The sequence below is a fragment of the Oryctolagus cuniculus genome (assembly GCF_964237555.1).
Source record: "Oryctolagus cuniculus chromosome 16 unlocalized genomic scaffold, mOryCun1.1 SUPER_16_unloc_1, whole genome shotgun sequence".
In the NCBI taxonomy this organism is placed as follows: domain Eukaryota; kingdom Metazoa; phylum Chordata; class Mammalia; order Lagomorpha; family Leporidae; genus Oryctolagus; species Oryctolagus cuniculus.
The window spans coordinates 7302701-7325914 of NW_027208201.1; the positions used below are offsets into that span (position 1 = coordinate 7302701).

General features: G+C 39.5%; 1 protein-coding gene across 1 annotated transcript; it reads right to left on the bottom strand.

Annotated features, from left to right (window-relative positions):
• Window positions 1-2122: 2122 nt before the first annotated feature.
• On the bottom strand, window positions 2123-16879 carry LOC138847816 (vomeronasal type-2 receptor 116-like). The gene is made up of 4 exons (XM_070067632.1): window positions 16469-16879; window positions 6447-6674; window positions 5213-5347; window positions 2123-3025 (listed from the first exon to the last, which is right to left on the bottom strand). The coding sequence occupies exons 1-4, from the start codon at window positions 16877-16879 to the stop codon at window positions 2123-2125; spliced, it is 1677 nt and encodes a 558-aa protein (XP_069923733.1).
• Window positions 16880-23214: the final 6335 nt, after the last annotated feature.

Here is a 23214-nt window from a genome sequence, read left to right on the forward strand (position 1 = left end):
ATAGCTAAGACATGGAATCAACATGAATGTCCATCAACTAAGACTGGGTAGAGCAATTTTGGGATATGTACTCTATGGAATACTACACAGTGGTAAAAAAGGTGAAATCTGATCATTTGCAACAAAATGGATGAATCTGGAAAACATCATACTTAGAGAGAAATAAGCCAGTCTCAAAGGGTCAAAACCATATGTTCTCCATGATCTGTGATAACTAACAGAGCACCTAAAATGAAAGCTATATAAATCAAACTGTCACTATGAGAAGCAATGACTTAAACAACCTTTGTCTTATCTGTTGAGGAACAGTTTTTAATTATTTTTATTTTTTCCTACTTAGTAACATTGGTTGAACTCTTTCTTTAACATAGAATTAATCATATGTGTATAAAGTCAATTGAAAGTAGATCCCTATAAAAATAAAGGTGGGAATAAGAGAGAGAGGAACTGTATAGTTTTGCATACATCCCCATGGACTTACTTCTAAGGGTAAACCTGAAATCTCACTCTGATACTCCAAATCCCATGAAACTGGGTGGTAATAATGCCATCTTACATGTTAAAGTGATCATATTATGTTTAATTGATCATATAGATAGGATTAACTGTCAGAGGGATTATATAAATATGATCAAGTGTTTGGTAATAACAATAGAGAGAATTAAAATGGAGAGAATGTTACAACATGGGAAGCAGTCCACACAAAAGACTTATAGAATGCCAGGCGTCCTAAGCAGCAAACAGTGTGTATATTTTCAGGGATAGCCCTATCATATAAAATGGCATTGGTATTTATAACTTGCTGGTCAGCTCTGTTTCCATTTTAAATATCACTCTTATTTTTTATTAAACTATTTCTAGATGGCATTGTGTTTTTTGAGAGGTAGAGAGAAATGGAGAGAGAGATGGCTGAGAAACCAACCTTTCACTGCTTCACATCTCAGTGCCCACAGTAGCTGAGCCTGAACTGAGGCCAGGGCCAGGAGCCAGGAAAAATACTGATTGAAAGGGACCCAATATCTCTGAGTCATCACCACTCACTGAAAGGGTTTATTTCCTGGGAATCTTGGGTCAGGGGTCAGAACCAAATTACAAACCCAAAGAGTGTCATGTGGAACAAGGTGATTTTTTTGGTAAATAAATCCACTTTATTGCAGAATCTATAGCAGAAGCAGCAAGAAACTTAAAAATTTAATAGAAAAAAGATCTGACTTTATACTAGAAACAGAAGTTGTACATAGAAAAAAAGATGACAAAGACATACAAGAGAGCCGGCGCCGTGGCTCAATAGGCTAATCCTCCACCTTGCGGCGCCGGCACACCGGGTTCTAGTCCCGGTCAGGGCGCCGGATTCTGTCCCGGTTGCCCCTCTTCCAGGCCAGCTCTCTGCTATGGCCAGGGAGTGCAGTGGAGGATGGCCCAGGTGCTTGGGCCCTGCACCCCATGGGAGACCAGGAAAAGCACCTGGCTCCTGGCTCCTGCCAGGATCAGCGCGGTGCGCCGGCTGCAGCGGCGGCCATTGGAGGGTGAACCAACGGCAAAAGGAAGACCTTTCTCTCTCTGTCTCTCTCTCTCACTGTCCACTCTGCCTGTCAAAAAAAAAAAAAAGACATACAAGAGTTTTATCACCAAATTAGGAAATGTTTTTGAAGTATATTTAAAAAGCAACATAATATTAATATATTGGATGACAGAATTTTATAAAGATGTCATAGCTCCCCAGATTGAACCTATAAATTTAACTCAGCAAAATACCAAAAAAGATTTTTAGTGGAACTCGACGAACTGAAACTAAAGTTAGTATAGAAGTCCAAAAACAGATAGTACAATTCTAAAAATGAACAAAGGTACACACCCTTCTACATATCAAAACTTTTTATTACACCACAGTAAGTAAGAGTGTGGCATTGGCTCAGAATTGGTTTGATCAGTGGAAAAGGACAAACTGAGGACATATCCATGCATATATGGAAACTGTACAATCATGGAACAAGGTGATCTTAATTGCTGGACTCATTGCCTAAACAACAACGGTTTTTAGTTTTGCTTATTTTACAGTGTTAGAATTCAACTTCCTTTTGATTACAAAGTTGAAAATGTGAAGAAATGCATGAGAAAAATTTCAGGATCCCCTAGAACTGCGTTGGTTCTTTAAAGCTTTCAAAGAATTTTTATCAGGTTTTATGAGAATAATGTAGCACTTGGGGGCAAAGATGCAGCCCAGGAGCCCTGCACTGGAGGCCAAGATGGAGAAGATCTCCACAGCCACCATGACCTTCCCCTTGGTGCTGTGGTAGACAGGCAGGAAGGTCACCCAGACACTGCAGAACACCAGCATGCTGAACGTCAGGAACTTGGCTTCATTGAATGTGTCAGGCAGATTCCTGGCTAGGAAAGCCACAGTGAAGCTCGCCAGGGCCAAGGAGCCCAGGTAGCCCAGGACACAGTAGAAGGCAGTGGCTGAACCCTTATTGCACACCAGGATGATGTGGTCAGGCTCAGAATGTGCATCTAACTCAATAAATGGAGGAGAAATTCCCAACCAGATGACACAGAGAGCCACTTGGATCAAGGAGCAGATGGGAATGATGAAGTTAGAAGCTCCTGATACCAGCAATCGCCTGATAGTTCTTCCAGGTTTTGTAACTTTGAAGGCAAGAATCACAGTGATGGTCTTGGCCAGCACGGTGGAAACAGCCACTGTGAACACAAGGCAAAATGCTATTTGCTGGAGGAGGCAGGTGGCTGTGTTGGGACGGCCAAGGAAGAGTAAGGAGCAGAGGAAGCACAGGAGGAGGGTGATGAGCAGGATGTAGCTGAGGGTCCTGTTATTGGCCTTGACGATGGGAGTGTCTCGGTGCTTCACAAAGACCCAGAGGACTGCAGCTGTGAGGACAGAGAAGGACAGAGCCATGGAGGCCAGAGCCGTCCCCAGGTCATCCTCAAAGGCTAAGAATGTCACCAGCTTGGGGAGGCAGCGGTTTCTCTCCATGTTTGGGTACTCATGATCTGCACACGGGATGCACTGCTCTGCATCTACGGAGAAAAGGAAGACTGTTTCCACTTCACAATTTGCTCCTTTTTCCCTGTTAAGGAAAATGGTCCCCTTTGCAATGTCATGGTGAGTCCAGCCTGCTCTAATGTGTACCAGGACACACTAAAGTATATTTCTGCACTCCTGACCCAGAGAGAATGCTCATCTCTAGGTGTAGGAAGCTCACTGAAACAAGCTCCTTAGCACATGGGGCTCTGGGGACTCATTTTGTCACTCAGAGATATTTCTTTCAGTGTTTTATTTTCTCAAAGTGATGTATTTCCTGTATTTCATATGGGCATAGATTCTTCCAAACCCTCTTCTCTACTGTCCCTAGTGTTTTTCTCTGGAGAAGCTTGTGTTCACATGGGTTAAAATATTTGTCTGCGGTCACCAGGTTTAAGGTTTTTTTTTTTAATACTCAAATGTAGATGACCTATTTAAAATATCTATCACTCCTAGGACTTCCATACATCAGTCAATACTCTAATTTCCTGCATGGACTCATCACTCTTTCCATATAAATGTTGATATGCTGTGATTGCATAGAAAAGAATTATTGCCACTAGTTTTTTTTTAAGTTTTTTTTTTTATTTTTTTTTAATTTTTTGACAGGCAGAGTGGACAGTGAGAGAGAGAGACAGAGAGAAAGGTCTTCCTTTGCCGTTGGTTCACCCTCCAATGGCCGCTGCGGCCAGCGCACTGTGGCCGGCGCACTGCGCTGATCCGATGGCAGGAGCCAGGTACTTATCCTGGTCTCCCAAGGGGTGCAGGGCCCAAGGACTCAGGCCATCCTCCACTGCACTCCCTGGCCACAGCAGAGAGCTGGCCTGGAAGAGGGGCAACCGGGACAGAATCCAGTGCCCCAACCGGGACTAGAACCCGGTGTGCCGGCGCCACAAGGCAGAGGATTAGCCTAGTGAGCCGTGGCGCCACCACTACTAGTTTTTTAATGGTTGTATGGGAGTAAGTGATATTTTCATCACAGTATTGAAAGAGAACTTTCCACTCCTTTTCACTGAAAGCATGGCTTGTTCATCATTTTAGTCATGTGAACACCACATGGACACCACATTGTCTCTGTTGAAGTAGTACACTTCTGCAGCAGCAGCATGAAGGAAGTCATTAAGAACAGGCCAGTTGGTGACCATGTCTCTCTCTCAATCATATGTCAATTTAAGAAACAAAAGTAGATTCAGTGTTGTGGCATGATATGTAAAGCCACCAGCTGCAATGCCAGCATCCCTTATGGACATTATTTTGTGTTCCAGTAATCCATTTCCAAGCCAGCTCCCTGCTAATGGCCTGGAAAAAGCCGCAGAAGATGGCCCAAGTACTTGGGTCCCCTGAACCCATGTGGGAGACCCAAATGAACCTGGCTGCTGGCATCTGCCTTGCCAAACCTGGTCAATTGTGCATGTCTGGGGCTTGAATAAGTAGATGGAATCTCTCTCTCTCTCTCTCTCTCTGTCTCCTCTGTAACTCTTTGAAATAAAAAAATATTTTTTAAAAGAAAGGAAATGATATTAGTTGGTCCACACTTGTAGTAAAGTGCTTCTCAGGTTTTAAGTTGGTAATCATACAAGCTTCATGGACTGGAGGACTGGAGGTGTTATGTAGTTGCATAGTTATTAGGATGTTTTGTCTGTATATTTCACTCTTATTTTCTCTTATTCTAGTATAGAAAACAAAAGGACAAAGGGAGGCATTCATTATGTGTACTACACAGCACGCACTATGTAAAAGACCCAGCACAGAAAGTAATACAGTATTCCCATCACAATTCCTGTGAAGTAGCTCCCTGTTTCTCAGGTGTGTATGGAAAAGTTTTGATTTCAAGATTTCTAGAAATCCTTAGGGAGCCTTAACAAACGCTCATCTGATATTTTTTGTTCAGACATTAGTAGGCCTACTAGAAGATCTCAGATTGAGACAGCCTCATCTAGCACTGGATGGAAAAGAAGGATATCAGAGAGAATCAGTGTCAGTGTTGAGCTAGAGAGGATGAGCACCACCAGACTACTGAGATGGCAAGAGTGAGCATACAACAAGTGTATGGAAAGAGTGAGTGAAAGTGTGCATAGAGAACAACGGGGCACTCTTATCCCATTATAAAGATTCTTGGTTTCCTTTTTATCTAGAAATAGTTAAGATGGTGGAGTTTTCATAGTGAGTTACATGTTTTCTACCTGTATGATTGGAAATGTCTCTCTCTGGACAAATAACACAAATATAGCAGCAGAGAGCTCTTCCTTCCTGTGGCATTTTCCTGAATCCTGGACCACACCTCTGGCCACATAAAGACTGAGGAGTCTGAGGGGGAAAGAGAAGCAATGGTCATTGTTTTGCACACCATTAGGCACTGTGATAAGATGTCTCTATTTGCCCCATCACTCTGAAGGTTATCACTGTCTTCCCCATTCTCTGTCTTGTTGATTTTTTCATACATCCAATTTGTAGTTTCTATGATGCTCGTTCCAGGTTTGTCAATTGTCTACCAAACATTATGAGGGTACCTGATTGCTGTAATTTTGTTCATCACCAGATCTATTCTTCTAGGCCTTTGTTTCTTTCTACTACATTTCCTCCTCTGAAATCTTTAACATTCATATCATTATTCTGTAATGTGTATATTTGAGACTGCGTATTCAGAAAAAGACAAGGCCACAGAGAAATGATGAGCAAATGTTATAAAAATATGGATTGTGTATCTAATCCTCTTCTGGACTTCTAGATTCAGGAAGAGTATCAATTTCAAGAAACTAAGAATGCATTTTGGGCATAAAGCATGATAGTTACACAAATCACCCACAAAATTCCCTGGGGGATTTCAACAGTAGAATGATGATAAAACATTTGACCACAGCTGTGAGATGCTATGCAGAAAAGAAACTGCACTTATTGGCAACCACAATGACAATGAAAATGAGAATGTTTTCTACAAATAGGCGATGGATAGATCAACTTATAATTTACTTGTGTTCATGCTGCATTAAAATATATGACTCTCACCATATTTAAGATATCACTGTTCTTCTAAATCTATATATCTATATATATATACATGAAATGAAAATTTTTCACCTTATATAAATAAAAAATTGAAAAAATTTAGAATTTCTGTACACATGTATTTTGTAATTTTATGTCTATATACTGATATCTACCGCTATTCATTAACATTGCTCATTTTAGTCACTCAACATCTGAATGCATAATTATTCCCAAAGTAAAAACAGCAATAACTAATACAAACATAAATTTCTAATACACATTGACTCATATATGTGTAAGGGACACCATATCTTTTGAAGCCAAGATGATAATTGAGAATTGAATGCTTATTTAAAATCTCGCACTTAATCTCCTCTCAGACCCTCTGTATGTATCGAATATTTCCATGGATCCACACCTTCTTGAATGCTATAGGCCATTCTATCATCTCTTCATTGAGGACCAAGCCTTGGTCATGTGCACTCTCAGAGGAGAACTCCCCGATTTTAATCAGCAACCGAAATCCAGCAGGAAAATTCACAATGTTGTGGATATCATAATGTGCCATATGGTGTCTTGTTTCATGGAAGGAAACATCCTCCCCAGCACTGTTGGTAAATTGGATTTTCTTCAGGAGTGGATGAAGCTGGAGGGGAGGCACAATTGGAAAGAGGGAGAACATTCAGATTAGAGGTGGGAGGTGCATATGACTGAGAAATCCTTCTTTTGCCTCCTGTGTATCCTCAGGTTTTCTATTTGGTGGAGGCTGACTTTTGTCTGAATGATCATCATATCATTGTTCAAATGCAGGGAATTCTACACCCCAACACCCATTAAAATGATGGGGACCATTTGAATCCAGAGAAATCACAGGATGTGTCTCACAGGGTGGCTGACCATGAAAGATTGTTAGAGGTTTAGGAAAGCTCATCTTAGTTTTCCAAATGTAAACAACATGGCTTTATATGTGCGATATCTTGATTATTGTGATGGTTCCATAGGTGAGTGCAAACATGTGCACTTTTCAAAATATACCCCCTACCAAATAGAATGAAATCCTCTCTTTGACAAAAAATGGATGCAACTGGAGACCTTTATGCTTATGCTTACTGAAATAAACCAGTTCCAATCAGAAAATATAATTTGTTTTCTGTGATGTGTAGTAGTTACTATAGATGCAAAGAAAAACCCCACCATGTATCAAAATGAAACTGATATCTTGGATTTCATTTTTGCTTATCATCTTGTGTAAGTTCCTGTGGAACATGGTCTTTCTACTTTTCATTTATGAATCATTATGATTACTGTGGCATTACACCTGTGATTATAAAGCAAATTGAAATGCTATTTTTGCAAAAATTAAAAAGAAAGGAAGGAGGGGAGAATGAGAGAGGGAGGGAAGGAAGAATGGATATCTTCTTAGAAATGTATCTATGAAATACATGAAATCTATTATGTTCATATCAATATTTTTTTACTTTAGCAAATTTGGGCTGGCCTTGTGGTGCAGCAGGTGAAGATGCTGTCCACAGTGCCCAGCATCCCTGTGAGTGCTGGTTAAATTACTGTTGTTCTACTGCTGATTCAGATCTCTGCCAATGTACATGGGAAAGCATTAGATGATGGTCCAACTGCCTGGGCCCCTACACTCACATGAGAGACCCAGTTGAAGCTCCTGCATCCTGGCTTAGAGTGTTCCCAGTCCTGGTCCTTGCAGCCATTGTGGAGTGAATCAGCAGATGCAAGATCTGTCTCCTTTTCTCTTTCTGTCTCTCACTCTCTTACAGTAACTTTGATTTTCAAATAATTTTTTTTAGAGTTTAACAATATTGAATAAAATATCAGATGAATTCTGTTAAATAAATTAGAAATCCAAGCATAATTTTTCATAATAAAGTTTCTGGAACCTGACATCCCTGGCTGCTGCTGGCAAGTCCAAACTGATAAACATGTGTATACAGTTTATGTGTAATTCTATTTGTATAACATTTTCAATGAAATAATATCAGAAAACTTCCAACAGAGGCAAATTGATAGAAACAACCAAATTCAACAAATACTCAGGAGCCCCAACAAATTAGACCAGAAGAGAAATTCACTGCAACACATTGTGGCAACACTCAGCTCAGTGAAACACAAAGAAGAAATCCTAAATTGTGCCAGAGAGAAACAATGAATCATATTCAAGGATAATTTAATCATACTCACCCCAGACTTATCGCAAACACTACAGGCAAGGAGGTAATGGCATGATATATTCCAAGTTTTAAAAGACAAACAATGACAACCTAGAATAATATACCTTGAAAAGCTAGTGTATATGAATGTAGGGAAAATAAAGATTTTCCACGACAAACAGAAACTGAAGGAATTTGTATCCTCACATCCAACCCTACAACACTGGCTCAAAGACGTGCTGCACACAGAAATACAGAAACAAGAACTTCACTACAAAAAAAGGTGAATGTAGAAAATGAGCCAACTAAACTACAAACAAATCTCAAAATGCATAAACAGCTTGTTTAAGGAACCATGACTGGAAAAAGACAGTATTTAATAATAGTCACAGTGAATATAAATGGCCTCAACTCGACAACCAAGAGAGACAGACTAGTGGATTGAATTAAAAAAGAGAATCTATCTATATGCTGCCTTCAGGAAACACACCTTATCAGCAAAGATGCATGCAGACTGAAAGTGAAAGGGTGGAAAAAGATATTTCAAGCTAACAGAAATCAAAAAAGAGCTGGGGTGGCCATCCTAATATCAGACAAAATAGACTTTAACACAAAAACTATTAAAAGAGAGAAAGAAGGGCATTATATAATGATTAAAGGATCAATCCAACATGAAGACATTACTATTATAAATGTATATGCACCTAATTACAGGGCACCTGACTACTTGAAAGAATTACTAAAGAACTTAAAGGGAGATATAGATTCAAATACAATGGTTACAGGGGAATTCAGCATGCCACTCTCACCAATGGACAGATCAAGCAGACAGAAATTCAACAAGGAAACAACAGAGTTAATTGATGCTATAGACCAAATAGACCTAAGAGATATCTTCAGAACCTTTCACCCCACAGCCACAGAGTTCACGTATTTCTCCCCAGTACATGGAACGTTCTCTAGGATTGACCATACGCTAGGCCATAAAGGGAGCCTCAACAAATTCAAAATAATTGAAACTATACCATGCAGCTTCTCAGACCATAGCACAGTGAAACTCAAAATCAACAACCCAAGAATCTCTACACCATATGCAAATACATGGAGAATGAACAACATGATTCTGAATGAACAGTGGGTCATAGAAGAAATCAAGAGAAATCAAAGGATTTCTAGAAACAAATGAAAATGACAGCACAACCTATCAAAACTTGTGGGATATAGTAAAAGCAGTGCTAGGAGGAAAGCTTATAGCAATTGGTGCCTACATCAAGAAACTGGAAAGGAACCAAACAAATGACCTCTCAATGCACCTCAAGGATATAGAGAAACAGCAGCAAATCCAACCCAAACCAGGCAGAAGAAAAGAACTACTATAGATTAGAGAAGAAATAAACAGAATTGAAACAAACAAACAAAAAACAATACAAAAGATCAACAAAACCAGGAGCTGGTTCTTTGAAAAAAATAAACAAAATAGACACACCATTGGCCCAACGAACTGAAAAAAGGAGAGAGAAGACCCAAATCCATAAAAGTAATGATGGTAATGGAAATGTAACAACAGACACAACAGAAATAAAAAGAATCATCAGAAACCATTACAAAGAGATGTAAGCTAACAAATTGAGGAACCTGGAAGAAATGGATAGATTCCTGGACCCTTACAACCTTCCTAAACTGAGCCATGAAGATATACAAAACATAAACAGACCCATAACCATGAAAGAAATTGAATCAGCAATAAACACACTACCAAAAAAGAAGAGCCCAGGACTGGATGGCTTCACCACTGAATTCTACCAGACTTTTGAATAACAACTAACCCCAGTTTTTCTCAAGTTATTCAAAACAATTGAAAGGGGGGAATCCTCACAAATTCTTTCTATGAAGCCAATATCATCTTTTCTTTTTGACAGGGGAGTTAGACAGTGGGAGAGAGAGATAGAGAGAAAGGTCTTCCTTCCGTTGGTTCACCCCTCAGATGGCCACTGCAGCCGGCGTGCTGCACCGATCTGAAGATAGGAGCCTGGTGCTTCCTCCTGGTCTCCTGTGTGGGTGCAGGGCCCAAGCACTTGGCCATCCTCCACTCCTTTTTTGATCCACAGCAGAGAGCTGGACTGGAAGAGTAGCAACCAGGCAGAACCGGCACCCCAACCGGCACTAGAACCTGGGGTTCCAGTGCTGCAGGCAGAAGATTAGCCTAGTAAGCCATGACGCTGGCCACCAATATTTCCTTAATCCCTAAGCCCTGGAAAGACACAGCAGAGAAAGAAAACTATAGACCTATCTCCCTGATGAACATAGATGCAAAAATACTAAACAAAATCCTGGCAAACCAAATCTAACTACACATCAGAAAGATCATTCACATGAACCAAGTGGGATTCATCCCTGGTATGCAGGGATGGTTCAGTGTTCGAGAATCAATCACATTAACAAGTTGAGAAACTGAAATCATATGATTATCTCAATAGCAGCAGATAAAGCATTTGACAAAATACAATACCCTTTCATGATGAAACTTTAAGCAAATTGGGGTTAGAAGGAACATTCCTCAACACAACTAAGGCAATTTATGATAAACTCATGGCCAGCATCATATTGAATGGGGAACAGTTAGAGGCATTTCCATTGAAACTGACATCAGACGGGGATGCCCACTCTCACTATTGCTAGTCAATATAGTCCTAGAAGCTTTAGCCAGAGACATTAGGCAAGAAAAAGAAATTAAAGGAATACAAATGGGAAAAGAGGAAGTCAAACTATCCCCGTTAGCAGATGACATGATCCTATGTATAGGGGATCCCAAAAATTTTTGTAAGAGAATATTGAATCTCATAGAAGAGTTTGGTAATGTAGCTGGATACAAAGTTAATGCTCAGAAATCAACAGGCTTTTTATACACTGACAATGCTGTGGCCGAGCAAGAACTTCTCAGATAAATCCCAATCACAATAGCCACAAAATATTGAAGTACGTTGGGTAAATTTAACCAAGGATATCAAAGACCTCTATGAGGAAAATTACAAAACACTAAAGAAAGAAATAGAAGAAGAAACAAAAAAATGGAAAAATCTGCCATGTTCATGGATTGGAAGAATCAATATCATCAAAATGTCCATTATCCCAAAAGCAATTTACAGGTTCAATGCAATACCAATCAAAATACCAAAGTCATTCTTCACAGACCCAGAAAAAATGATGCTGAAATTCATATGGAGAAGCAGGAGACCGTGAATAGCTAAAGCAATCCTTTACAATAAAAACAAATCCGGAGTATTCACAATTACAGAATTCAAGACATACTACAGGGCAGTTATTATCAAAACAGCCTGGTACTGGTTCAAAAACAGATGGACAGATCAATGGAAACACTGGAAATCAATCCAAACATCTATAACCAACTCATATTCAACAAAGGAGCTAAAACCAACCCCCTGGAACAGGGACAGCCTCTTCAACAAATGGTGCAGTGAAAACTGGATGTCAACATGTTGAAGTATGAAACAAGACCCCTATCATCATACACCATATACAAAAATCCACTCACCATGGATCAAAGATCTAGATATATGCCATAACACCATGAAATTAATTGAGAGCATAGGGGAAACCCTTCAAGACATTGGAACAGGCAAAGAATTCTTGAGAAAACACCAGAGGCACAGGTAGTCAAAGCTAAAATAGCCAAATGGGATTACCTCAAATTGAGAAGTTTCTTTACAGCAAAAGAAATAGTCAGGAAAGTGAAGAGGCAACCAACACAATGGGAGAAATTTTTTGCAAACTACATGACTGGTAAAGAATTAACAACTAGACTCTATAAAATGATCAAGAAACTCCACAACAACCAACCCAATATAAAGATGGGCCAAGGACCTTAACAGACATTTTTCAAAGGAGGAAATCCAAATGGCCAACAGACTCATGAAAAAATGCTCAGGATCTCTAGCCATCAGGGAAATGCAAATCAAAACCACAATGAGGTTTCACCTCACCCCAGTTAGAATGGCTCACATACAGAAATCAACTAACAACAGATGCTGGCGAGGATGTGGGGAAAAAGGGACACTAATCCACTGTTGGTTAGAAAGCAAACTGATAAAGCCACTATGGAAGACAGTTTGGAGAGTCCTCAGTAACCAGAATATAGCCTTACCACATGACCCAGCCATCGCACTCCTTGGAATTTACCCAAAGGAAATTAAACTGGAAAAAAAGAGAGCTGTGTGCACTTCAATGTTTATTGCAGCTCAATTCACAATAGCTAAGACATGGAATCAACCTAAATGCCCATCAACAGATGACTGGATAAAGAAATTATGGGATATGTACTCTACAGAATACTGTACAGCTGTTTAATAAATGAAATCTGGACATTTGCAACAAAATGAAGGTATCTGGAAATCATCATGCTGAGTGAATTAAGCCAGTCCCAAAGGGACAAATATCGTATGTTCTCACTTATCGATGACAACTAACTGAGCACCAAAGGGGAAACTTGTTGAAGTGAAATGGACACTATGAGAAACAATGACCAGATAAGCCCTTGTCTTGACTGTTGAGGAAGAACTTACTATTTTATTCCTTTTAGTATTTTTTGTTCTGCTTAATACCATTGGTCGAACTCCTTAGTTAATACACAATTATTCTTAGGCATTTAAAATTAACAGAAAAGTGATCTCTGTTAAATATAAGAGTGGGAGTAAGAGATTGAGGAGATATACAGTTTGGCACATGCACACCCAACTTACCTCCAATGGTAGAGTTAGAAATATGCCAGGGGATTCCAATTCAATCCCATCAAGGTGGCATGTACCCATTCCATCTCACTTGTTAAAGTGATCATTTTAAGTACATAATTGTCAAAGAGATTTCACAAATAAGACCAGTGTCTGTAAATAATGAAGGATAGAATTAAAAGGGAGACAATGATCCTACGGGGGAAGCAGGATGCACAGCAGCCTCATAGAATGGCAAATGCCCTGAACAGCACTCCAGACTCAGAATCAACCCTTGGGGCATTCGGATCTGGCTAAAAGGCCCATGAGAGTCTCACAGGCATGGAAAGCCAAGGCACTGTGGCAAAAATGACCTGAATGAAACATCTCGGTGAATGAGATCCCAGCAGAAAGAATGTGCCATCAAAGAAGGAGGCACCTTTCTCTGAAGGGAGGAATGGACCCTCACTGTGATATGGCCTTGACTAAATAAGATCAGAGTTGGTGAACTCAGGAGGCTTCCAAAGCCTTGACAGCTCATGGCAAGAGCCTCGGGTGATTACTGACTTATAGATAAGAGTGTCAATTGTTAACTCAACAATGGGAGTCACTGTGCACCTGCTCTCCATGTAGGATTTCTGTCCTTAAAGTGTTGTACTATAAGAATTAACAGTAAAACAACTAGTCAAACAGTACTCTATATCTTGTGCGGTTGGGTGGGTGCGGTCTTTTGAAATCTTTACTTAGTATATACTAAGTTGATCACCTGTATATAAAGATAATTGAAAATGAATCTTGATGAAGAGTGGGATGGGAGAGGGAGTGGGAGATAGGGCGGTTATGGGTGGGAGAGAGGTTATGGGGGAAAAAGCTACAACAATGCAAAAATTGTACTTTGTAAATTTTTATTTACTATATAAAAAAACAATACCCTGATGGCAGTTAGTATCTGAACAGTGTGTATTAACTCTTGACTTTCAGAGTCTCCTGACACCTGTTGTGGGACAGCCAATTCTTTAAAGGACTATCATTATGTCTTCACTAATTTGAACCAAGAACTTCATAAATATTCTCTAACCTTATATTTGTAAGCCTTCTCGGCCAGTACATTTACTTTTAAAATGTGAGTCTATCAAATCACAAATAGGATGTTAATTAATATTGGATGTAATCCCAGAAATTACATAGTGAAGTAAACATGCTGAAGTCAATTTAATTTACATATATGTATAATATAGAATATATATTTATCTTCTGTGAGACATTCAATTTATTTGATTTACTCAAATAATTTGATCAGGATATTTTCCTGTTTCAGAGTCATTTTATGATAAAATGTGCACCCCACTGCTATTTGCCCCAGTAATGGCTCACAGAGGGCGTGGACTACAGCACACAGCTGTAGGGGATATTATTATAGGGTATATAGTTGTTGTGGGATATGTCCAGAGTCCACATTTCCTAACCTTACATACATTCCAACAAAAAGAGTACCTTTGATCATTTTTTCTTCCCAGTCTTTGTAATGAGCTGTGTTAGGATATTCGAAACATTGCACTATACTCTGAGAAACATTATTCTATGATATGTCATTATAGAATCTGTATTGAAAATGTTACATGGAGCTAAACTCACTCCCTAGATTAAGTCTCATCAACAAATGCAGACATTTGGATTTCCACATGCAGAGATTTTAAATCAGACTGCTACCTCATACCCTATACAAATATCAACTCATAATTTATCAAGGATCTAAACCTAAAACCTGAAACCATCAAATTACAAGAGGCAAACATTGGGGAAACACTACAAGTCATTTCCCTGGCAAGAATTTCTTGGATAAAATCCAAAAGTAAAGGCAATAAAGGCAAGAATATACATTAAGCTAAGTAACTTCTCATCAGCAAAAGACACACTCATCTAAGTGAAGACACTACTTACAAAATGGGAGAAAATATTTGCAAAACATGGTTCCAATAAAGTATTAATCTCCAGATGTATAAGGAATTCAAGAAACTTAACAACAACATAACCAACAATCTAGTTAAGAAATGAACTAAGGATATGAACAGGGATTTTTTCACAGGATGAAATACAAATGCCCAAGAGAAACATGAAAAGAGGTTCATGATCACTAACCATCAGGGAAGCACCAATAAGAACTAACGTGGGATTTCACTTCACCCCACTTTGAATGAATATTATCCAAAATTTGAAAAATAGCAAATTCTGCTGAGGATCAGGAAAAAAAGGTACCCCAATACAATGTTGATGGGAAGGATTATAAGCCAGTACAAACATAATGGAAGACAATAGAGGAACTCCTCAGAAAACCAATATTGGTTCTACAACATGGCCTAGTTGTCTCAGACCTGGGAATGTATCCAAATGAATTGAAATCAGCACAAGAAAGAGTCTCCTACACTCCCAACTTTATAGAAGCTCAATGCACAACACATAAGATGTAGAATCATCTAGAGGTCCATCAACTGATGGCTGGGAGAAGGAATTGGTGAGATACTTATATATATATAAAATATCATATTATATCATCTCACATATATGAATATTACACAGCCATAATTAAGAATGAAATCTTGACATTTAAAACTGGAGGTCATCACAGTAAATTACATAAGCCAGAGGTACAAAAATATTATGTTTTCTCTCATTTGTGTTAGTTAATATATGAGTATAAAATTGTGTGGACTTTAGATAATTTCCTATGTAATTATAAGTAGTGCTTCACTAAATCAAATCATAGGCAGGCGCCATGGCTCAATAGGCTAATCCTGCACCTAGCGGCGCCAGCACACAGGGTTCTAGTCCCAGTCGGGGCACCAGATTCTGTCCCGGTTGCCCCCCTTCCAGGCCAGCTCTCTGCTGTGGCCCGGGAGTGCAGTGGAGGATGGCCCAAGTGCTTGGGCCGTGCACCCCATTGGAGACCAGGATAAGCACCTGGCTCCTTCCTTCGGATCAGCGTTGTGCACCACCCACGGCAGACATTGGAGGGTGCACCAATGGCAAAGGAAGACCTTTCTCTCTGTCTCTCTCTCTCTCTAACTGTCCACTCTACCTGTAAAAAAAAAATTAAAAAATAAATCAAATCATATTATTGACAATATGTTCCTCTTTCACACATTAAAAAAATTAAGTGGTTGCTACTGAGGACTCTTGCAGTACGAGTAATGCTATGTTATTAATATGGGTGTTGGTTGTAGTATGATAAGATGACAAAAAACTCTTTTATCTGTAGACTTATGTGCATTTCTTAGCATATAGACCATTTTAAAATTATTTTTAACATGTTGCATAGCAGAAAATATATTTAAAATGTTCCATAGCAGATAACAAATTCTCCACACATAGATAACAATTACAGATGTATCTATGCCCAGTCTGTTGTGAAAGAACCCACTTTCCATTATACCTGATCATGGCAATCTCAACATGAAAACATGGTCATGTGGTACTGCAATAAAAATACCTGAGAATGCCATCAGGTGTTCAATAAATGTCCTGTTCTGGGAGATGTTTACCTGCCATGGAAAAATCCTTGGTTGAGTTGCATCTCCTGGAGATCCCTTTTCTATTTGCTCTGAAAGCATCTTATGGAGGGCATGGGCCACTGCATACACAGCATTGTAGATGAAATAGCTGGAGTCAGATATGGTCAGCATGTCAATGCGTCCTGGGAAAAACTCAAAGGAAGCATTTGGTGGGCAGACTCCAATTGTTCCACAAAGTGACCCAGGAGGTAAGCAGTGAAAAGCATGAAGCCATAGTTGACTGAGGAAGAAATCTTCTGGGTAGTGGGAAGGGTCCACTGTCTTGACAAAATGGTTGAGGCCAGGGATTTCTTCCTTGTGGTGTGAAAATGAGAAGCCTCCATGAAAAGAGTGTAGCATGTGGTCTGTCTCCTTCACAACAATCTCCCACTTTGCAGCCATGATCCACACCTTCCCCAGGGTTAAATAGTATTTGCTTAGAAATTCCATGATATACACACTCCTTACATCACCATATAGAATGTGCACATTTGCTGATGAAATTCGAAGCCCTGCTAGGAAGGATATTTCAGTTTTTTCATATCTTGACTTAGTGTCTGGGAGCTTTATTATATTGGCCAAGCAGAGACCTTTCTTTACCATCTCAGTTTGAATATCCTGTAGGAACTTCTCTCCTTTCATATCATTAGATACAAAGATCACCACCCAAATCCAGCCAAAATGTAGTAGCAAGGAGAGCATTCCACAGGCCAGAGAGCTGTCACTAGTGGCCATCTGATAGAGTGATGGAAACTTGTCTCTCTCACTTAGCATGGGATCAAAAGGGCCATATGTGATCTGAATGGAAAGAAAACCGGTGTGATTTGACTTTTGTGGGTTTTGAGTTTTCTGTCTTGGGAAGTGATTTAAAAAAAGTCCTATGAAGAAATATCATGTGTAGGCATAAGAAAATTCTATCACCTGGGATCAGAGTAACTGTGCTTCAGTGCCTGTTGCTTTTAGGAGAAGAAATGTACATCTTCATGCATAGCATGAAAGATAATGTGTAAGATACCCACGTTCTTCATGTATATTTGGGAAGAAGAAGGCATGTATTTTGGATTCAGAATCACCAGGACATTGGTCTTTCCCACCTCTCACCTCATGAGACATGTGGAGAACAGCTCCCACTGCAACTGGTGTTGTGTGTTTCCTCAGAGACAAATATTTTGTGTGGGTTGATCTCCTGATACTTTGAATTTCATTTGTTTTCAAGCATATCCTAAATTGTCTTGAAAAATATATTCACCTATCATCTCTGAGTATACATAAAATTGCTTTTCAGACCACAATCCTCCTAAGCTATTGCAGTCTGAGCTTGATGGTAATGTGTGCAGATTGCTACCTCTTTGTAGTGGGTCTCCATTCAGAATCCTGGAAATGTGAATACAGGCCCTGGGAAGCAGCTTGATTGGTTATGTGATTGGTTTCCTAACACCTACTTGTAAGATTTGGATTGATTACTTTCACCATGGTCAGTGAGCACCAGCACTATGGTGGCTATTTTGTGATTATACTGTGAATGGGTGCACACTGTCTGCCTGTATTTGTTTCTTATTCTGTCAAACACTAAGATCTAAATCTCTTAGTTGCACATGGAAGTGAACTGGGAGTCCTGTGAAGGAATCTGCTGAATGTGAGGAAGTCAGGATTAGGCCTAGGGAGAGGGTAAAATCTCATCTAAGTGTAACTCAGCCCCAAACACTCCTTGATGATCTTTGGGACTGTCATGGACCTCAGTGGGTTCCAAATGGAAAGTCTGGGCCCAGGTCTTGATATACCCATGTCTAACATTGAGTCATCCTAGGATATCTCTGCACTGTGGGTATTTCCTGTCAATAGTCAGCAGTCAACTTTCTCAGCAGGTGGGGATGGATACATTGGGCCTAGACAGTGATCTCTCTCACAATCTAAGGAATTCCCCAGAATCTGTTTCAAATTGTGGTGCTATATGTGCAGTTGTGTTCCACATGACCTTTGCTTCAAATTGGACATGTCTGGTGGGAGATGGCAGAATTCCTCACCAGAATTCACACCATATTTACCTGTGGGGTTTTGTACAGCTCCAACATTGTTCCAATTTCAGCTGAAAATGCTGACATGGTTCCAGCAATTATGGCAACCGTCTTGCCTTGTGTCTGGCAGGTGTAGTTAGGGATGAAATGAATGTTTCCAGTCAGCCAGTGCAGAGTGCTCCTCAGGGTGAACTGACCACTGGTAACAGAATTGTAGAGCTGGAAACCCAGGGTCAGGTTGGGGAGGAGCTGGGGGTCCTTATTGATCTCCTGGATAGCAAAGCAGAAGGCCAGCACGTATTGGTAGTTCTTCCACAGCCACCTAAAGATAGGAGCAACATCGGGGAGAAGGGTGAGACTATGGAATTCAGAGCAACAACACAGCCATGCCCTGAGGCAGCAATGGTCATACTCAGGCTTCCACTCAGTGGTGCCTCAGTTCTGGCACATGGAGGAGGTGTGAGTGAGGTTCCAAGGGCTCTAGAAGATTTTGGAATGACCCTCAGATTCCTCTGAAGCAAACTGTGTCCATGATCACACTCACCTTCCCTAGTCCTTCAGGAAAGCCTTGATGTGTCCCAACATGGGATTTCACTTCTACTTAGGGATGGAACCCAAGAGGAAGCATCTCTGTTTTCAGTACCCTCTGAAATAGTTGAACACCATCTGACTTGTCAGTGATTTTAGCGTTTGGAAGCATCTCTAATCTATTCACCATAGGGATTTTCATGAGCCCTTTCTGTAATTTTCTGTTATAATATACAAATACTAACAGAAGTATTTTCATTCAGTTATGTTTGCCTTGAAAATGAGCATTTCATTCAGAATTTCAAATTTCAGAATACTTACAATGTTTATTTTAATTCACTCTTTTCCTCATGCACGAAGTTCCATTTTATCTATTTCTCTATCTATATGCTACTGAAGTCTGTTTAGTTCTTAGATTTACTTATTTGAATGGCAAATTAATAGCATTAATTGAAATGTTTCTTGCTTTTAATCATTCTGCTTAAATGCAATTAATTATTTCATGAAGGGCTTTATTTTTCAGTGCTTGGTTACTTGTAGCTCTTGCTGTCAGTTGAAAGCTGAGAAGTTTGCTTCTTTTTCCCCCAAATACATGCCTGCCCGGTATTAAGTTCTGGACCGTGTACGAAGTTGATAAAAATCCTGCAGAGATCATAAGCATTAGTGCTAGATATGTGTATTCATGACTGACATCTCACTCAAAACCCAATTTTTTTCAGTGTTCTTAACTCATCTTTCAAGTGTATGCAATAAGCTGCAGTGATAATAAAATAGAGATCTCTCCAAACTATTTCTGTGATTCCTATAACCTTGAAACAAATTTAAAATATAAGAAATGTTTTTAATTAGATTCCACTTAGTGATCTCGATGATATTATTTCACAAAACATGGAACTTAAAGCAGTTTAGAATGGTGATTTGACACAGGATCCATGTTTTGAAATATGGCCTTGTTTCATAAAAATGTGCAAAAGTACTTGTGTGTGAAATATTTTTTAAACTTGGAAGATTTTTAAAAATTTGATGATAAAGCAAGATTGATTTTAGAATAGGATGTCTAGAGGCAGAACAAGTCTATGATTGCTTCATTGATCAATTTTGCCAAATATTCAGTTTATAGATAACACCAATGGTAAAGTTTATATATCAGAAGATTGAAAAACATATATTCTTAGTAAATACATTTAAAGTAATTACATTTCATCTACAAAGATGCTGGACACTTGCTGGTGGGGGAACAAGCATTTTATAAACCTTTAACTTTATCATAATAAGAATTTTGTTTTGTAGTAGTAATATCCTTAATTAGCAGATGAAGAACATAAGGCTTGATGTCATCAACAGAGAGAAGGCACAGTCAGAACTTTATCTCCTGTCTGTAAACAGTTCTCATACTCCTTCCAGTATCTACAGTGACCATGTAAATGACCTTCCAAACTGGTACACTTTTAATAATAAGATAGGGTGATATTAATGAATACACAAGGATTATTGGCATAAATAGGCTGTAGGAAGCAAACCAGGATGTGTGATCATTCTAGATAAAACGAATCTGTCTCACATGTAGACATCCACTGATTTCATGATGCATACTGCAACCATGCATAGCGTGTTTAGTTTGTCACATGAAAGGTACTTGGTAAATTATTTGATGAATAACCAATATTTTGTTCAGTATATCCTAACATTCATAAGGTTTAGGTTTTCCAAGTTGTGAGATATAAATCATATGAAATAAGTTATATAAAAAAGACTGAATAGAATTTTGATAAAAAAGAAAAACATGTATTCTTAATAGTTACATCAATAATTTACATCAATATTTTACATCAATAATAAGTAAGCACAAGTATCTTGATACCAAATGTAGACCTAGCTATTAAGATATTATGAGAAGGGGGCCGGCAGTGTGGCATACCCCGTAAAGCTGCCGCCTGCAATGCTGGCATCCCATATGGTTGCCAGTTCAGGTCCTGGCTGCTCCACTTCCAATCCAGGTCTCTGTTATGGCCTGGGAAAGCAGTAGATAGCCCAAGTGCTTGGGCCTCTGCACCAGTGTAGGAGACTCCAAGGAGGCTGCTGGCTCCTGGCTTCAGATTGGCACAGCTCTGGCCATTGCAGCCAACTGGGGAATGAACCAATAGATGGAAGACCTCTCTCTGCCTCTCCTCTCTCTGTGTAACTCTGACTTTCAAATAAATAAATAAATCTTTAAAAAATAGTATGAGAAAAGTATGCTACAGGTTGATAAAAGCCACAAAATGGATAAAACATGGAAACATTGTGCAGTGAAAGGTGCCAGTCAATGGATGATAACAAATCAATTTCTATGCAGTCTCCACAACAGGCATCTATGCTTGTGGCATGGGCTCCTCCTGAGCAAAAGAGATTCTCAAAGTTCCCATACAGAATACCATAGATTAAAGAGTAAAGATTTATTTTCAGGAGCAGGTTCCCAAAAGACTTCTATTGAGTAGATTGCAAGTGTTGATGTATGGGAGGCAGTGTGTATGTCAGGTGGTGGATCTCAGACACAAACAGCTTCTCTACCAGGCACATTTGTTAGCAATGACACCTAGAGTGAGTGCCTTAGATCGAACACTGTCCTCAGGCCATTCTCTGTTCCATGGGTTTTGGATGGGGCAGGCAGGGGTGGGGATGGGGATATGGGCTGGAGTTCCATTTGTCTCATTAATTTCAAGATTCTAGGAGTCTGTTCAGGATATCAGATGAATACAAAATATATCCATCTCTCTCTCTCCTCCCATGAAGGAGTAGAGAAAAAAAATAAAAATGGAAAGGGAAGGAACACCAGCCTTCATTGATCTGCATTCCTGAAACTTCTGTGTACATTTTTTAGAATTCTTAAGCAGATTAACCAATACAAACACGCACAAACTTGCAATCTGAACCACAGTTAACACATAACTCAATGTTGGACTTACCAGTTTACTGTCATTTTATCCTTTGGCCTGGATAAAAAAGATAACTGGACCATGTCTGATTCTGGTTCCAGGAAGTAAAGGGGGAAAAACCCACCCAGTACCAGGTCTCCATCTCTGTAGACACTTGACCTCATGGAATTATCACAGTTCCAGGGAGGTATGTCCTGTGAACTGTATAAAGGATTCAGGAGTAGGTTGAGAAAAATCACAGTAAAGAACATGTCAACTCAACCCAACATAAAGTTAAAGTCTCTGTTGATATTAGGAAAAAATTCTTTTGGATTATATCTTCTGTCTCAGCCCCCTGCAGGGAGAATAGATCTCTATGTAGGCACAGCTGGTCCCAGTATTGCTGTATGCCCTCAACCTATAAACAGTGTGTGCTAGTCTACTGAGTCACACAGGGACACAGCTAGAATCACAAGGAAGACATTTCAAAGGGAGTCACAGGGCTGAGGCCTTGCCTTAATGTTCCTAAGATCAGATGAGCTCTGACTTCTATATATTTTCATTGCTAAACTTCTGTCCCATCCCAGAACTCATGGCATCACCTGAGGCTATGCACCTGCCGCTCTCCTTTATGGGAAAAACAGCTTTGGAAAAACATGCTTTGGACTCTATTTTGTCCCTGGAGCATTGTGGGATATAGCTCTGTAAACCTGTGTGCATAGGGGCCAAGCATTGTTAGGTCAGTCGCCTGTTTTTGGGATTTGGTAATTGTAGAAAAATTAGTGTTGGAATTAAAAAAAAAAAAACACAATCAGTTTCACTATTTCACATGATTCTTCATAGAGAAGACCAAAGGTCACATTCACCACTGATGACCCTACGTGTATCATAGAAAGTCTCTTCATGGCTGTGTCTAATGTCTCTCCCAGGCCTGCAGTATTCAAATGGAGAAATGGGCTTCATGATTTGCCATTGAGTATGCATATCCAGAGAAGGGCAGAAGTTCATCCCCACACCGACTCCTCCACAAAACTGATCCACTTACACATCTTCTTGTGTATTCTGCTTGAGTCCATAGTGCATCAAAATACAGTAATGATTCTCACCATATATGATTAAGCATTTCAGAATGTGTACAGGAAAATATGTAGCATCTATGTGTTTGTGTGTGTGCCTCTGTCTGCTTAATTTGCTTTTTTCTTCATGTTCCTATCATTCTCTCCACTGCTGATACCAACTTCCACGTCTAATAGACACTGGCTGAGGACATGTGTGAGAAACTTCATATTTTATGCATACA

Bases quoted from the DNA above. Each gene is read 5' to 3' on its own strand.
- LOC138847816 (XM_070067632.1), bottom strand. From the start codon at position 16,879: ATGGCTGCAAAGTGGGAGATTGTTGTGAAGGAGACAGACCACATGCTA. The intron at 6,675-16,468 runs GTAAACATCTCC...CCTCCCCTCCAG, and splicing joins CAAGGATTTTTCCATGGCAG to CTTCATCCACTCCTGAAGAA. The intron at 5,348-6,446 runs GTGTGGATCCAT...TTTCCCCCTCAG, and splicing joins GGCCTATAGCATTCAAGAAG to ACTCCTCAGTCTTTATGTGG.